The sequence below is a fragment of the Lithobates pipiens genome, unplaced genomic scaffold (genome assembly GCF_037356315.1).
Source record: "Lithobates pipiens isolate NorthernLeopardFrog02 unplaced genomic scaffold, aLitPip1_a1.2 Scaffold_8, whole genome shotgun sequence".
NCBI classification, from domain to species: Eukaryota; Metazoa; Chordata; class Amphibia; order Anura; family Ranidae; genus Lithobates; species Lithobates pipiens.
Genome location: NW_027507903.1, coordinates 223,356,224 through 223,374,606, shown reverse-complemented (window position 1 = coordinate 223,374,606; position 18,383 = coordinate 223,356,224). Strand labels below are relative to the sequence as shown.

General features: G+C 38.7%; 1 protein-coding gene across 1 annotated transcript in view; it reads left to right on the top strand.

Moving 5' to 3' along the window:
• ADAMTS20 (ADAM metallopeptidase with thrombospondin type 1 motif 20) overlaps positions 1 to 18,383 on the top strand; it is a 298,739-nt gene that overhangs the window by 53,252 nt on the left and 227,104 nt on the right. The window contains exon 4 of the mRNA XM_077472691.1: positions 14,421 to 14,683. Coding sequence (XP_077328817.1) covers positions 14,421 to 14,683 — 263 coding nt within the window. The remainder of the gene's footprint in view (positions 1 to 14,420; positions 14,684 to 18,383) is intronic.

The window sequence follows — 18,383 nt, the reverse complement described above, 5'->3', positions numbered from 1 at the left end:
CTTGGCTCCCGATGTAAGTCTTGTAAATCTTTTCTACCTGTATTCTGGAAAGTGTTAACAACAGATGCCAGCCTTATAGGGTGGGGAGCAGCCCTGGAAGAATATTCGGTCCAGGGGAGATGGTCCAGGTTAGAGGACCTTGCCTATCAACATTTTGGAAGATTTGGGCAGTACGTCTGGCCCTAGAATCTGGGACAGTCAGACTACGGGACTGTGCTGTCAGGATTCAGTCCGACAAGGCCACGGGGGTGACTTACATCAATCATTAGGCGGGCCCGAGAAGTCGTGCAGCCCAAAAAGAGGTGAATAATGTTCTAGCTTGGGCAGAACACAACATTCCTTGCCTATTGGCAATTTTCATTTCAGGAATAGAGAATTGGCAGGTGGACTACTTGAGTCGCCAACAATCATTTCCGGGAGAATGGTCTCTTCACCCCGACATCTTCCTAGCGATATGTCAGAGATGGGGTATTCCGGACATGGACCTATTCGCGTCCAGATTCAACAACAAAGTCAACAACTTTGTGTCGAGAACAAGGGATCCACTAGCAGGCAAAAAGACGCATTAGTCTTCCCATGGGATCAATTTTCACTGATATGTTTCCTCCAGTTCTGCTACTTCCGTGCCTTCTCCGCAGTATTAAGCAGGAATGAAAGGAGGTGATTCTGGTGGCCCCAGTGGGTCCCAGAAGATCTTGATTTACCGAGATCATAAAGACGGCATTAGGAGTCCTTCGGACTCTGCCATTATAGCCAGACCTTCTCGCAAAAGGTCCGGTATTTCATCCTACCTTACAGACGAAAAATTTAACAGGTTTGACCTTTGAATCCCACTTTATAAAAGATCGTGGGTGATCTCCTTGGGTAGTTTCTACTTTAATTAATGCTGGGAAGCTGGCTTCCAGAATCATTTACTATAGAGTTTTTTGGTGTGGATTCAGGGGTTGGCACCCCAGGAAGTATGTCATAGGCAGAATCCCTGATTTCCTGCAAATGAGATCTGAAATGAAGCTGGCCTTGACTTCTATCAAGGGCCAGATCCCGGCCTTGTCAGTGTTTTTTCAATGGCTTGTTTCTTCCCACTCTTGGTGCGTAACTTATTCAGGGGGTAACACAGATTAATCCCCCTATCAATGCACCTCTAAATCCTTGGGATTTAAAATTGGTCTTATCGGCTTTGCAGAATCAGCCGTTTGAGCCTTTACGAGAAATTCCCTTGGTTCTTTTTGACAAGAAAGATAATCTTTCTGGTTGCCATTATAGGAACTAGCATCTCTGTCTTGTAAAGAGCCATATTTGATCATGCATAAGGATGAGGTGGTTTTATGTCCTCATCCTGAATTCCTACCAAAAGTGGTAACATGTTTTCATTTAAACCAAGATATTATTCTTCCTTCTTTCTCCCCAGAGCCTCAATCTAGGGAAGAGAAGGCACTACATTCCCTTGATGTAGTAAGAGTGATCAGAGTCTATTTAAAGGCGACCGCTCAGGTTCGCAAAAAACACACGTTTTGTTTGTACTGCTAGATGGTCCATGTGGACAGGCAGCGTCAAAATCCACTATTTTCCAAATGGATTCGGCAAGTGATTGTTCAAGCTTCAGCTTAAAGAAGAAAATTCTTCCTTCTTATGTTAGAGCACACTCATCCAGGGCGATTAGTGCCTCTTGGGTGGTGCATCATCAGGCCTCTATGGCTCAGCTCTGTAAGGCCGCGATTTGGTCTTCGGTTCAGTTAAAACAACAAGGGCAGAGGATTTAATAGACAAATGAAAAAATGACTAAAGTTCCGCTTTAACCACATTGCCAGTGTGCTTATGTCAGCTTTCAACCAAACAGTTGTTCTATACATCTTAATTTCTTTTTCAAGTATATACGTTTCATCTGTTAAATCCATTTTATTGTTTTTTTACCTGTTTTTCAAATCAAATTTTGTTGCATCAGCCAACTAGTACAAAGCTTCAGGTGAATTGTATGCTGTTCTCTTGTAAAATTTGTCAATGCAATTTTGTATTCATTGTTTTCTGTATACCAACTTGTGCAGGCCATAAGTCAGCAAACCAACAAAAATAATGTACTGTACATTGCTGGTAAAAGAATTTGTAGCGCATTGGCATTCATATATTGCAAAGTTTAGATGTGCGGCTGTGTGTTTGTAAAGTAACAGTTTGCTTTATGTGCTCCATGAACACTGTTGTTAGCACAGTATCTTGAAAAAGTACTCATACTCCTTGAAATTTTCCACATTTTTTCATGTTACAACCAAAAATTTAAATGTGTTTTACATTTTTTACATTTTTACTCAGCTGGAAGGAGGCCAGATAAAGCCAAAATTAGGCTTCTATGCCATCAGATAAAGCAGTTTGTTTGACATAGGCCAAACGGAAAATCTTTATAAATGCGTCATCCCCACCGTGAAGCATGTTGGTGATAGTATCATACTGTGGAGGGTACTATTTCCCTGCACTCCACTCTGAAAGGCTTGTGAGGAAAAAAAAATCAGATGCCATCTGCAGGAAACCCAAGCCTTGTCCTAGAATGACTAAATCAGAGTAAAGATCGCAATTCAATACAGAGTTTGAGGCTGGACTTGAAATTAATATAGGGAAAAACTACAGTGTCCCGATGTGCTAAGCTTAATAACCCATGTAAAATCAAGGCGGTCATTTTTTGTCAAAAGGCGCATTTATTAATTACTGACATAAAGAGGAATCTCACTCACCCTTCTGTTATTTTTTTTCTTAATCTTGCTTACCTGTTATCCATGGTTGTCCTCTATTCAGATGACTCATGTCAGCTCCACTCACCGGCTGCTGTGTTTTCCTGCTGTTGTAGATTAAAGGGTATATGTGACATGCAAATCCTAGTATACGGCTATAGCAGGGATGCCTTATTCTTTATTAGGAGAAAAATAGTAAAAAAAAGTAAACAAACAAAAAAAATGGCTGTTTATTTTGTGGAATAGGAAGGAACTAAAACGGATCTGAAGATTGAACGTCCGCTTTAAAGGACTGTGAAATACATTTTCAGAGATCTTTTTTCACTTTGATATGAATGAACCTCCTCTTGATCAGTGAAAATAAAATTATATCCACTGTGATTTAATGTTCTATGGCATTAAAACTTGAACACTTCCAAGAAGGTAAATTATTTTTCATAGACACTATATTTACATTATGGGAAACTTAGGATACTGAGTGCTGGATAGCAAAGTTTTCTTTCCTATTTTAACTCCTATCTGACCAATTCAAGATACTTTTGGACTACCGGTATAATACTTAGATTTAAATAGAAACAATTGAAACTCAGGGTTCATCTACATGAATACCCATACTGCATTGTCGTTCAACTGCTGTGAATGAAATTTGAGAATCTGGTGAAAGACTACTCTGGATGGTTGTCAAAATCCTGTCTGCCTTGGCTGTGTATTTATTGTGTCTTTTTAGCTATCATTCGTAGGCTCTCTGTTTACTGAATGAAACTTTCAAGCCATGTTAATCTTTTATTAGAAGGAACCAAGGTAAAGCTAAGCCATCTGTATTCTGGACCTGAGATTCCAATGCATATGATAGCCCAGTGCAGGATTCGCAGCAGGATACACTTTGATTATTTTGTTGTACCTGTGCTAAATGTAAATAAATAAATATTAATATTAAATACTGTATTTGATACAGTAGACACTACACAATCCAGTAAGAGACTGATTTTATCATTTTGAGTCTAAGGGCAAGAAAAACATCTTATGCTGAACAAAAATACTAGGGAGTGCTTTTGCCACTCTACATACAGTGTGTGTGTGTGTATGTATATATATTGTGGTAGTACGGAATCTCCAATCCTGGGACCGGGTTTTGGGACCAGCCAGCAGTCTGGCTGGATGATTGCACAGGTGGGTCTTGGGCTTAAAACAAAGCCAACACCATGGTTCTGGGCTCCACCCTCCCGAGGAGTCCAGGCGAGTAAGGGAGAAGAAGTGTGCATGTCTGCACAGGTTGGTCTGTCAGAGCAGACAGAGGGTCCAAGCTTGTGGGCTGAAAAAGAAGCTAGTAAAGAGTGCTGAGGTACTGGGTGTACAGGAACTCTGTTAAAGAGCCAAGAGGGCTGCAGCAGAAGTCTGAGCAGCATTGCTGCTAAAGAGAGCCAGGTGGCTTGGTATTTTTGGTTCTACGTACATTATTGCTGTGGAAAGCTGAAACCCCTGTGTGGGCAACTATTTTGTTATCGGACTTTTCTTTCTTTAATAAAAGTGGGCCTACAAGCCCTTAAAACGGCATATCTGGCGTGGACTCACCTCACTGGTAAGCTCTACCTTTAAGCTAAAATAACCCCCAAATATTACAATATATATATATATATATATATATATATATATATATATATATATATATATATATATATACACGAGGGATCTTCAAAAAGCTTCCATACTCTTATATTTTCACTGGAAACGTAGGGGCAGTAGGGGCCTAAGAGCATCATGTTACTAGTCTGTCTGGTAAGCCAGCTGACCTTACAGTTTAGTATAAGCGTTGTCAAGGTGTGAAAGGTGTGATAAAGATGGCTGTAAAACTTATATATACTGTATAGAAATATTAAACCGGTTATTGGTAGTTTTAGCAGTGTGGGCAGGTGCCAAGTCCTGCTGGAAAATAAAATCAGCATCTCCATAAAGCTGGTCAGCAGAGCGAAGCATGAAGTGCTCTAGAATTTCCTGCTAGAGGGCTGAGCTGACTTTGGACTTGATAAAACACAGTGGACCAACACCAGCAGCACTGACTGTGGAAACTTCACACTGCACCTCATGCAACTTGGATTCTGTGCCACTCCACTCTTCCTCCAGACTCTGGGACCTTGATTTCCAAATGAAATGCAAAATTTTCCACAGTCAGTGATGATTTCATTGCGTTGGTCCACTGTGTTTTATCCAAAGTCAGCGCAGCCCTCTAGCAGGAAATTCTAGAGCACTTCATGCTTCCTTCTGATGACCAGCTTAATTGGGATGCTTATTTCATTTTCTAGCAGGACTTGATACCTGCCCACACTGCCAAAAGTAACAATACCTGGTTTAATGATCATGGTATCACTGTGCTTGATTGGCCAGCAAACTCGCCTGACCTAAACCTCCTAAAGAATATGTGGGTTATCGTCAAGAGGAAGATGAGAGACACCAGACCCAACAATGCAGATGAGCTGAAGGCCACTAGCAAAGCAACCCAGGCTTCCATTATCACCTCAGCAGTGCCACAAGCTGTTTGCCTCCATGCCACACCGCATTGATGCAGTAATTCATGCAAAAGGAGCCCCGACCAAGTATTGAGTGCATACTATACTGTACATGGATACACTTCTCTGTAAGCCAATATTTCTGTATTAAAAATCCTTTTTTTTATTGGTCTTATGTGATATTCAAATTTTCTGAGATACAAAATTTTGGGTTTTCACTAGCTCTAAGTCATATTTATCAAAATTAAAAGAAACAAATGCTTGAAATATATCACTCTATGTGTAGTGCATCTATATAAAATTCACAAGTTTCACTTTTTGAATTGAATTACTGAAATAAATGAACTTTTTGATGATTTTATGAGATGCACCTGTAAATATCTCAAAATCTATCAATCCTGATGTACTGACAGCTTAATTTTTTGAGGCCCAAAAATGCCAGGAAAGTATAAATATCCCCTAAATGACCCCTTTTTGGAAAGTAGTCCAAGGTATTTAGTAAGAGGCATGGCAAGTTTTTTAAATTTGTATTTTTTTGTCCAAATTTTTGGGAAAATTAAGAAATGAAAAGTGTAGTGTACATAGTGTCACCAGTGCAGTACAGCATCATCATATAACTGGTGTGGCAGTGATCAGGGACAGTGACTGGTGACAGTATTTAAAGATAAACAATTGAATTGAATTTTTTCTTTTTATTACATAATTTTTTCTTTTGTTACAATTTATTTACATACAGTACTGTAACCAGAGCTATACAGTGTTACCCTAGTAATACTACTATTCTGTGGAGGTGATCAGGATTTTTTGGTTTACACACTATAATTGCTTATAGCAGTGAATTTCACTTGTTATAAGCAGCCATTTTTTTCTGATTGAAAACAATTCATTCAGTGCTTACTGTTGTGATTAGCTGTGAATGGCCACAGATATTCTGTACCTTGTCTGTCTGAACCATGTGATCACTGTGACCAATGACAGAGATCAATACAATAATACAAAATGAATGGCATGAAAGGAAGTCATCCATTATGTACAATTGTCTCGTGATCTGCTGTGATTGGCAGTGGGCCGGTACACTGATCTTTTTTTTTGTGCCACAGGCGAGGCGCTTTCTGGGGTGGACGTCATATGTCCCCCCATAACATCATCTTACTATAGCTTGGGTGGGAAGGTATTAAATCAATTAAAAACATTTGTCCAGCACAGGAAATGGCCTAATAACATTTGACTTTTTTTGCCCCATGTGCATTTATACAGAAAATTACAAAAGGACACAGTAACAGGAAATATGGGGGGTTTAGCTTCATAAAAACATACATGCATTTTAGAGCTCCACAGCATACCATCTTTTCATTGTGGGTTGTGTTAAAAAAGAAGAAAAAAGGTGCATGGTTATTAAAATATGCAGTGCAGTGCATGAGCAGCCCATTCAAAATTATATAATTTTGATTGGGCTGCCTTACCACAATGCACAATTAACAGGCAAAATATCACACATTATAGTATCCAGATTGTGGATGCGGATTCATTCATTCGGTGATGGGAGTGAATATTTCTACATCCCCGGAATTAGCCCTTTTCCAAAAATTACCTGTGGAGGTCCTGATAAATTGTGGGACCCATTGATTCAATACCTGTCTGTCCCTTACTGAGCCCTTGGTTGACCCTCTTATACTCCATTTTTTTCTTCTATTTTCTTGCTTCTTACTTTCAATTCTCGGTCTTATTCTTACTTCTAGGTGTATTTGTCTTTCTCTACTTGGCTGCTTCTATGGTCATATTCTCATGTGTTCAAATATTTGCTTTCCCTTTGGTCACCCCATGCCACCACCTCCCTCCTATTTTCTGTACCATTAAATTACGGTTTCCATTACACTGATTTGCGTGGATGCCAAAGCATTCTCTCACTCTGTTTCGGTTCAACGTGGATTAGTGTTATCTATAGGTCAGTGATAGTGGTTGCCGGCCATCTCTTTACCTAATGAGTCCTACCAGAGGGACCTCTGGTTGCTATCTCTATGTGTTATAATGATTTTTTGATCACTTTTCCACGCATCACAAATTAAACGTATGTTTTACTTGTATGAGAACCTGAGAGACACTTGTTATTTACCACATTATGTTTTCTATTATTGTACTTTTGTTACCTTTACAATTTGACCTCTGGAAGATTTAGCCCCCTTCATGACCAGGCCATTTTCTTGATTCGGCACTGCGTTACTTTAACTGACAACTGCATGATCGTGCAACACTGTACCCAAATAAAATTTATGTAATTTTCTCCCCCAAAAATGGAGCTTACTTTTGGTGATATTTGAACATCACTGTGTTTTTTGTTTTTTTTGCACTATAAAAAAGGACCAGCAATTTTAAAAAGAAACCACAATATTTTTTGCTTTCTGCTATAAAACATATCCATTAGAAAAATAAAAAAAAACAAATGTCTTCATAAATTTAGGCCAATATTTAGTCTGCTACATGTTTTCGGTAAACAAAATCTCAATAAGGGTATATTGATTGGTTTACACAAACATTATAGTGTCTACAAACTATGGGATATATTTATGGATTTTTTTAAATACACTAACAATGGTGGTGATTGGCGACTTACAGTGGGACTGCGATATTGTAGCGGACTGTCGGACAATAACTGACACTTTTGATATTTTGCGGGAACCAGTGACACTATTACATTGATCAGTGCTAAAAAATATGCACTGTAACTGTACTAATGACACTGACTGGGAATGGGCTAAACATCCATGGCAATCAAGGGGTAAACTTTGTGTCCAGCCAGTGTTTTTTTACACAGTTTGGTGCTTTTACTAGGGGAAGACATCTATGCTAGTTTCTGCTTTGCAGAGACACAGGATCATCCCTTCCCCCTTGTCAAAACCGAGATAAGCCTTTTTTTGCATATCTCAGGTCTTTGTGTTTTACTAAGCATCGGCAGGTGCCAGAGGACATCAAGTCCTCAGGACCCACAGATCAGCTTCTGCTGTGAATCATCTCAGCAGAGGCAGCCAGTTGACAGCACATGCTTGCACCCCCTGCAGGCGGAGATGCAAAATTATGTAAATATACGTGATTCTGCCCACAGCTGCTCCCCTATAGCAGTAAAAGTGCTATAGGGCGGTCGGCAAGGGGTTAATAAAAAGATTGAAATACAAACTATTACTCATTATTATGCATGCAGTAACACACCCCAGCGTATTGGCAAAATCTGAATGGACCCACAGTGTAATTTTTTTCAGATACTAAATGTAGTTCTGCCATGCTTTTAGGCTGCTTAATGCTATGTAGTAACTTGAACTATTTCTACATCTCTAGTCTTGATCTTGTGCCTGCACGCGTCCTGTTACAGAATACCTTGAATTTGGCAGGAAACTGAGACCACTGCTCATCATACCAGCATGTTAGCCACACATTTGTCATTTCAATCTGTAACTTAGTTATAGATAGAGCTAGTTCGTGTGACCAACATTCCGTGCTGCTAAAACAAAAGACTCGCTTATCACATTTAATTATAGGTATATTGCATATAATTAGTTTAGTATGTAGTTTCTTTTAATTGAACTTTACTTAAAACTCTCTTTTTGCTTAGATTTCCAGTCTATACACAAAATAAACACTGGCTTATTTCACCTGAGTACAAAGGCTGCTTATAATGGTTTGTGATCTATTAAGCTAATTCATGAAAACTACATGCACAGCATATAAATTTAAAGCAGGCAATTATTATTTTTTTGTTCTTACTATTTAGAAACTAAACTAATCATTTTTATACACATATTCAAAAATTACTGACTTTTTAGAAACAGGGATAATTTCATCAAGTCTTTGTTCACCTTATTTTAGTAACTCTTTTGGTTACATTCCATGTAGCCACTGCTAAGGGTATTTAAAAAATTCTGACACTGCACAGCTGATGATAACGTATGGTTCTGTTTAAAACTGACAGCTGGTTCCATGCCAGACATTTATACTTTTTATTCTTTATAGTACACATGATGTAATGTTCTAAAAACTGTGCTGTGGGAAAGGGCTGCAGCTTCTTGTGAACTTCATGTATTTCCATCTGTTGAATATAGCAGGAGTGCAGCACATTTCTGAATGTTTCTTTTTTTTAGATTTATGTTTCCCACATCTCCTACCAGAATAACAGGTAAAACAGTAAATTGCAGCAAGTTACTGGCAGTGATTTTGATTTTTGTTTTTCTAAAATATATAAAACATTAGGTTCTTGGGAAGTTAGGGTTGGAACCACTGTCCTGAGCCTTATTTAATGCTTTATTGCCTTACGCATGTATACATGTTTTTGAAGAGTCAGGTTTTTTGCTGTTTTGTTTCTTTTTGGTAGATTTCCTGAGGACACCACAGGTAATAATTGAACATATCTGCAAAGTAAGAGGAGAGCCCCTCTTGGACAGTTGTCCATGGAATAGGTGCTCCTATTGGAAGTGTTTTTGTTTTAAGCCACATATACACGATTGGATTGTCCAGCAGACCAGAGTCCGATAGTGTGTGGGCTCCAGTGGATTTTCCGCCTAATGTCCACCAGACCCAGTTCCTGATGGGAAGTCTGCTCGTCTTTATGCTTGCCCGCGAGAATGTTTCCAGAGCGATCCTATCACGCTGGTTCTCAGCTACAGGGTACTGTACACCAGGCACTTAGGTCTGGTATGGATTTTAAGGGTAACCCCCTACTCCAAAAAAACGGCATGGGGGTCCCCCCAAAATCCATACCAGACCCTTATCCGAGCACGCAGCCCGGCCGGTCAGGAAAGGGGGTGGGGATGAGCGAGCGCGCCCCCTCCTGAACTGTACCAAGCCGCATGCCCTCAACATGGGGGGGTGGGCGCTTTGGGGAAGGGGGGCGTTCTGTGGCCCCCCACCCCAAAGCACCTTGTCCCCATGTTGATGAGGACAAGGGCCTCTTCCCGACAACCCTGGCCGTTGGTTGTTGGTGTCTGCGGGTGGGGGGCTTATCGGAATCCGGGAGCCCCCTTTAATAAGGAGGCCCCCAGATCCCGACCCCCCCACCCTATGTGAATGAGTATGGGGTACATCATACCCCTACCCATTCACCTGGGGGGAAAAAATTGCCAATAAAAAAACACACTACACAGGTTTTTAAAGTAGTAGACAGCCCCAGGGGTCTTCTACTGACTTCTTCTGACTTGGGCAAGTTACCACAACAACATTATCCCATAGTTTTTAAGATCAAAGATACAATTATGTTGGCGTGCCTTGTCTATTTTACGTTGTATTTTTTTAAATTTAACTGCCTACTCCCAAACTGTTATTTGAAGTAAAAAAGTATTATTTTCCACGATTTTTTTATTGTGCATTAAAAAAAGAAAACAAATAAAATTAGACATGCTATCTGCCAATAGAACTTAACCAAAAAGTGCATTCTTTGCATCCAAAAATATAGAAAATATAACAAATCAAATCACTATTATTCAACCAAAAAATAAAATAAAAGCCTCATGCATGTGTCCTGCTTCTTAATATAGAGGATCAACAATACCAAGAGTTGGTGAAAGCAGGGGTCCATCATCTGGAGATAATTCCGAAAATCATCTGGATTATTCTCCTGGAGTTCCCGCAGCAAAGGCATATGAAGTAATTGGTCACAATTAATAAAGCAACCAATTTTTGGTCCAAGAACTCCTCCTTCTGTTCCTGGACTGGCCTTGGTTCAAAGCAATAACTCCAAGGCCAATAATAAATAACACGTTATCTCCTCCGATTCCGCAACTGGTTAACAGAAACAAACTGAAAAGCACAAAATGAAAATCGCAAAATGAAAAACACAAAATGAAAAGTGCGAATCAACAATCACAAAACTTCTAATAACATGAAATTAGCAGAAGGAGCCCAAAGGGTGGTGCTAAAGAGCTGATAAAACCAGGTAGTACGTTGGTTGGCCGACATGTTTGTTGGCCGACAATTCCTTGCTGTTTGCAAGACAAAAACAGTAACAGTAAAAACCTGATAGAGGTTATAACCCTAACCCTTCCATTCTCTTTCCAAAACTGAAAAAAAAATGTATGTTCGTTTAAAGATACTCTCTGATTCTAGTTTGCAAGTGTGGTGGTTTCTGACCTTTCCTACAATATTTTAGGAATAACAGACTAAGGATATTCTCTCCTTTTTTTTTTTTTTTTTTTTTTTTAGATTTACAACATAACATGTCATTTGCAGTTTCTCTTCCACACTGAGTTCTAACATTTAGCGGCCACAATACATAGTTACCATTTTGTAGTTTCCAAAGCTGGTTAGCTACTGTACCTAGTAAACATGCCCTTTTACAGGCAATTGCCTTCGATATACAGTTCCCCAGCCTATAATATAATCTAGTGCAAGACCAGAAGTAAAATTTTATGAGCTAGTAGCATATATATTTATCCCATTATCTGAATACAATTTATTACATACATATATTCTTCACATGGGTGGAATTTTAGGATGGATTTATAGGATACTTGAGAAATCCCATGCTTGTTTGTAAACCCAATTAATTTTTACATGGTGGACCTTTGCCCTATCTGAGGTTTTACTTGAACTCAGGATTTGTAATTTCATATATCATCTGCAATGGGTCTCCGCAGGGATAATTGTACAAACATTAGATGGATAGCAGTCTTCACCCCAGTTCTCTGCTTTTTTTTTTAATACATTCCCAATATAATGTTTAACTTATTTTAAGCAAATGTTTAACAGTTATCACTTAGGCGTATTTGACATAATGTAACAGACATGCTCTACTGCAGTCAGATGTCAGTTATTGATGTGCAGTATGTGCTTTGCCTGCTATTCACAATCAGTGAATCTGATCCAATTCTAAAAACAGGCTTTGGTTGGAGTTGGGTCTTAACAACACTGCATGGAGATGTTAGTTACAGTAATGTGAAGTAGATAATAGAATCACTCCTACCAGTACCAGTAGATTGGAAATGACTGCTGCCAATTGCTGTCAAGGATTGTAGTGTATTGTAAAAATTTTAGGGGTGTGAAGAAGCAACCTTCAAGTGAACTTGTGCTTTGCTCATGCTAGTGATACCGTCTGTTTAATCCACAACAAATCATTTGAAGCAAGTAGTGAAGAGAGGAAACCATGCAAAAGCTCTAAGGCTTTCAGTTTATTAACTAGCTAACTAAGTTAACTAGCTATTCACTGCATATAAAGTTCACAGAGGAGAGCATGTTTATTTAAAATTATACTGTTCCTCTCTGACTGAGAACAGAAGTGAATGGACTTGTGGTGAACAACCACAATGTGTAGTGGAACTGAGGAGAAGAAAGATTTGTTCCTCGTGATCTCGTTAGACCGGGGCTCAAATACTCCTCAATGAAAAGTAGAACACAAAAGTAAAAAAAAGAGTTATAAATTACAATTTAGTAAAAGACCTTAATCTATTTGTATAGCCATAAATACACCCAAGTATAAGGGTTACAGAAATGGCTTGATATAAATAAAAACACTAACAAATTGGTCTTTAATTAACTTTTATTTATTTTATTTTATGGGACAGGATTATACAGTGGTCTAGCATGGGAATATACAGGCATTAGACCCAATAAATATATAAATATAGAGGACATGGTCCCCTAAGCACTAGGCCATTATTTAGTGGTAAAGGTTCTTGACTGACTTTTAGAAGCTTTTAAGGGACTTTTTGTGGATACAATATATATATATATATATATATATATATATATATATATATATATATATATATATATATATATATATATATATATATATATATATATATATTTATATACATACACATTGATCAACCATAACATTATATACACCCACCTAGCATTGAGTATCCAGCACCACAAGCAACATGCCTCATTGCAGATCCAAAGTCCTCTTTACTACAGATGATCTAAAGTGCTGTGCCCTAATGGGCGAAGATCTAATGGGCAATCCTGATCATGCTCTTCACCATTCCATCTCCAATGAAGTATTTTGGTATGTCAAGAAGAAAGAAAACTCCACATAGCTTAACACTATAAGGATCAAAAGATTTAAAAACAAAAGTTTATACTCAAATAGAGGGAAATAAAACAAGCCACAGTTAAACAAAGAAATTAACGAAATAATCAAATTTTAAAGAAATTAACTAGCAAGGCCTAACTAGTATTAGTTGTACTACACATCATGTGGAGCTGCACAGGGAGCAGGGAATGTGTTAAGATGAAAAACTTTTTGCCTTTAGAACCACTTTTAGAAGGCGGGAATCTCATGTCACACACTGCACAGCAGAGAGCTGCGTGTAATCTGAGATGTGAGTGGAGAGAATTAATACATACCCCTCTACACAGTCTCATGGGGAAATGGGCACAGTTGAGGCTGTCATTTACCTGCTGTGTGTTGGAAGGTGGGGGGGGGGGTGAAGCCATTCCCCAGGATTGTCTAATGTTGGCATAGACTGTCAGAAGTGACTTGTGCCGACAGAAGAGGAATGAGAGAGAGAGACAGAGGCTGACTAGGTGATTTGGATAGAGGCAAGTACACCCTATAGAAGGATATGTTTTGTTCATTTTACATTTTAGAGGTTTACAACCACTTTAAGGTACATAATTATGTGGACACCAAGTAGAGCACTTCCCATACAATTAACCCACATTTGTTTCCCTCTATTCTTCTTTATGTTCTTTTTACTATTCACTGCCTCACATGCAAACATTCTGCTGATTTAGTTCATTCAAGGGGTCTTGTCCTACCTTAGCATATGAATAATGACTGTAATGACCCATTTGATTTAGGAAAACTTTAGTTGTATAGTTGGATTAGGAATGATAACATAAACAAGATACTGCCAAGCCATTAAATATGGAATATTTTAAAAGTTTGGCTTTTACATGAAGGTATATAAAAATCCCAGCCAAAAGAAAAGTATGCTTATACTTTGTGAAAAATGTGGTGGAGTGTAAAGCTTTCCTCCTGCACATGGGAGTTGAATCCAAGTAATACAGGACACTTAAGATACAAACTGGTATGATAGTTTGGTAACTGATTTGTGTATAGTGTTCAGGGCATGGCTAAATCTCCATATACAAAGCATTTGAAATTATTTGTAACTTTTATTTTTTTTGCAAACAAGGCATCCAAGTTTTTTAAATATATTTTGCTAAACAGGTCAGTATATTATAATGCTATCTTATGATTTATTTGCAGAGTCTGAGATGAAGACCGATGTGGTGCCTGTTCATGTTTCAAGTAACTTAGGACAAGATATTTCCATGTTTACAAATTTGGAACATTCTCTGTCTTTACTACAAAATTCTACAAAAGAAGAGGATGTAAACAGGATGCACGTCAGAAGAAAACGCTTTATATCTTATCCCAGATATGTGGAACTGATGGTTACAGCAGACGTAAAAATGGTTCGACATCACGGCCGAAATTTACAGCACTACATTTTAACTCTGATGTCAATAGTAAGTGACTGGGAGAAATGGTTACAAAACTATGTTGTGCGAAAGAAAATTAATATAAATGAAGACACATACTGATCTACACATATTAATTGAAACGTAAATGAGGGGCATATTTATCAAATGGAAAGCTACCAGTTAGGCAATCATTTGCTGCCAAATGCCGTTGGATTTTTCTGTGTAATTATAAATTGCATTCACAATTACAAATACATTTTCCTTTTTTAACCCCTTCCCACCGAGCATACACAGATGTGCGTACTCGGCTTTCAGGGGTTATACCCGAACGATGCCTGCAGCTGCAGGCATCATCCCAGTACCGTTTTTTTTAGAGGGGGCGATTGGCTATTCAGGGATAACAACCGATGCGGCTAAAAGCAGGAGGGAGCACCCCCCCTCCCGCCGCCTCCTGCCGATTGACAATACGCCGCTTCTGGTGGCTAAGGACAGACTGGCACGAAGCTGGAAACGGCTTTGTTCAAGTCTCCTGGGTGTAAACACGGAAGCAATGTCACAACATCACTTCCTGTTTACTCGGCTGCCAATGACGCTGGATTTTAAAAAATATACAGTATTCAGATACACCATTTTCGGTGATCTGAATACTTTGAAGTGCACAGGAGGGGTTTGGGGTCTTTTAGACCCCCGATCCCTCCATAAAGAGTACCTGTCACCACCTATTACTGTCACAAGGGATGTTTACATTCCTTGTGACAGCAATAAAAGTGATCATTTTTTTTTTTTTTTAAAACACAATTTAATAATAAAAAAAAAAATTCAAAGCTCCCCCATCACTGCGAGCTCCTTGCGTTTAAAACACCGCTGCACAAATACCGTGTGACATAAAATATTGCAACAATCGCCATTTTATTCTCTAGATTCTCTGCTAAAAATATATATATATATATATATATATATATATATATATATATATATATATATATATATATATAATAAAATGTTTGGCGGTTCTAAGTAATTTTCTACCAAAAAATAGGGATTTTAACTTGTCAACACCAAATGTCAGAAATGGGCTTAGTCATGAAAGGGTTAAACTGGTAGTTGGGGTCTCAGAAACATTACTCTTTTCAGGTGGTAAATCATGAATTTTACCAGTAATGCTCCATTGAATCCTGTGGAAGACCCAATGTGATTAATCCCACTCCCTCGTCAATTCCCACATTTTCCTTACAATTGAACCTAAAATCCTGAAGTACATATGTTAGTATTCAGAATCTTCTTGGAAAATGAATAAGTGTGGTGCAAACGGAGAATCAGTGATAAATATGCCCTATAAAGTTGCTTTATAAGGTTTTATGTTTTGAATTAAAACGGTTTTACTCGTGTTTATAATCAGTGAGAGTTGCTTGTTAACTGTAATGTATTTAAAGCCTATTTTTAGTCAAAGCTTAAAGAAAAATTAGCACAAAGGATTGTACTTACAATCAATGCAAAGTGCATGTCGGCTGTGGTTTTGTTAAAATTTGAAGTCCTCTGATCCTCTGCTACCCGTACCGCCATAATCTTCTAGTGCTGCGGGGGTTTATACGAGCCAAGCACAGGCACTTGTCAAAAGTGCCAACTATGCCTCACCTTTAAACCCCCCTCTTCTATTCATTGAAGCTGCACTTTAGATTTCATGAATGAAAATCACTCACACTCATAGATGGCTATAGTACAGGTTTTTTAAATGGAGGAGAGAGAAAGGATGGGCATAGCTCCCTCTCTCCACATGTGCTTGTGACAGGTCCAGCCCTTGCAATAACCCCTGCAGCTATGGGGAAGGAGAGATTAGAGAATTTAGATTTTTAACTAAAATCGCTGTCGTCGGCACAAAGAACACTGCATTGACTATAAATATTGTCCCCTTGCTGATTAAAAAAAAAAAAATACAAAACTAAGCCTTTAATTTTTATTACTTATTTGAAATTTTTCATTTAAATTCCAATATTGATGTTTGTACCTTCTATAAATGCATAGTTTAGGCAAGTTGTTAAAGCATAGGTAAACCAAATATAGATTTTTCAGTATGTTTCCCAAAGTTCCTTACATCATACAATTGAATCTGCTATAAAGCCACTGTCTTTCAATTGACGGCAACATTTTTACCCACACACACTTCTTCATTTGACTATTAGAGTGCCTATCAGGGTTGTCAAATGGGCAGACCAATTGCTAACTGAAGAAGTTTTTACAAAAGGTGGATCTCGCTGCTGCTAATAGCAAGAAAGTAGATTAGCATTATAAGTCCCCAACAGGAAGTGCTGTTACTGGTGGATCTCCAAGTAAGAAACTTTGCAACAAATTCACAAAAAGTAAGAAAGACAAAGTGCAGGAAAAAGTTTTTCTTTTCTATGCAGTGTGGATGTGCCTGCACTACATGGGTTAACTGCTAATTTTTAGAAAAAAAGATAAAATAATGTGCTGGGGCCTAATTGTGAAACAATGTAACGGGGCTGACACTATACCTAGATACAGAGTATAGCTAAATTCAAACTAAAGTGCAGTGCTAAAATACTGTATATACTTGAGTATAAGCCGACCCAAATAAAAGCCAAGGCACCTAATTTTACCACAAAAAATTGTGAAAGCTTATTGACTCGAGTATAAGCCTAGGATGGGAAATGCAGCAGCTACTGGTAAATTACACAGGCACACACATGTACACAGACACACACATGTAAACAGACACACACATGTACACAGACACACACACAACCCCCCCTTACTTGTAGAACAGCCTTGAGTTGTTAGTTAGTGTTTCTTGTCCCATTCCCAGCTTTTGTGCAGGGGTGCACATGCAGGAATTTACCAGAGGTAAACAGCCCGATGTCAGCTCAATTAAAACTCACACATTCCAAAAGCCAGTGCAGCCACGGAGCTCTCCTGCACCCTCCCCTGCCTTCTCCCATCCCCACCAGACAGCCAGGCCCTTCTGCCTCATTCGAGTATAAGCTGAGGGGGGCTTTTTCAGCATAAAAAATGTGCCGAAAAACTCATATACATGGCTTATACACGAGTATATACGGTAACTAAGTGAATAATGGTCATTAAAAATGGATATAAAGGTGACAGCATGACATGTTTACACAATATTTACCAATATATTTAATATGTCACATAAAAAATATATATACTGTACATCTCCATGCATAAATTAAAGAGGAAGTAAAGCCAAAAAAAACAAAAAAAACACACCCTGTAAGGCAAAGGCATAATGAGCTAGTATGCATAGCATACTAGCTCATTATGAATATCTTATCTGAGAATGAAGCCCCCGAAGCAGTCCTCCATCTTCCTCTTCGCCGCTGCCATGTATCCCGGAGCGACTTCCGGGTCTCGCTGCTCCGGCGCTGTGATCCGCCGGAGCCGGGATGACGGCACTCCCGCGCATGCGCACGGGAGCCGACACTCGTGGCATATCGCCGCGATCTGCGGCCTGCCCCCATGCGCCATAGACAGCGGTGGCTGTCTTCGGGTAAATATCTCCTAAACCGTATAGGTTTAGGAGATATTTCTTGGATTTACAGGTAAGCCTAAATTGGTTGTAAAGGTTTACAACCAATTTGATAAAATACCAGAAAATTTAAAGTCACATAAATAGTGATATAGGTCCCAATGGAGAGTCAAAAGGAAGAAAATAATCTTGTGAGAAACCGATTGATGTCAGCAGCAGACATGAATCACAGAGAGACCTCTAATC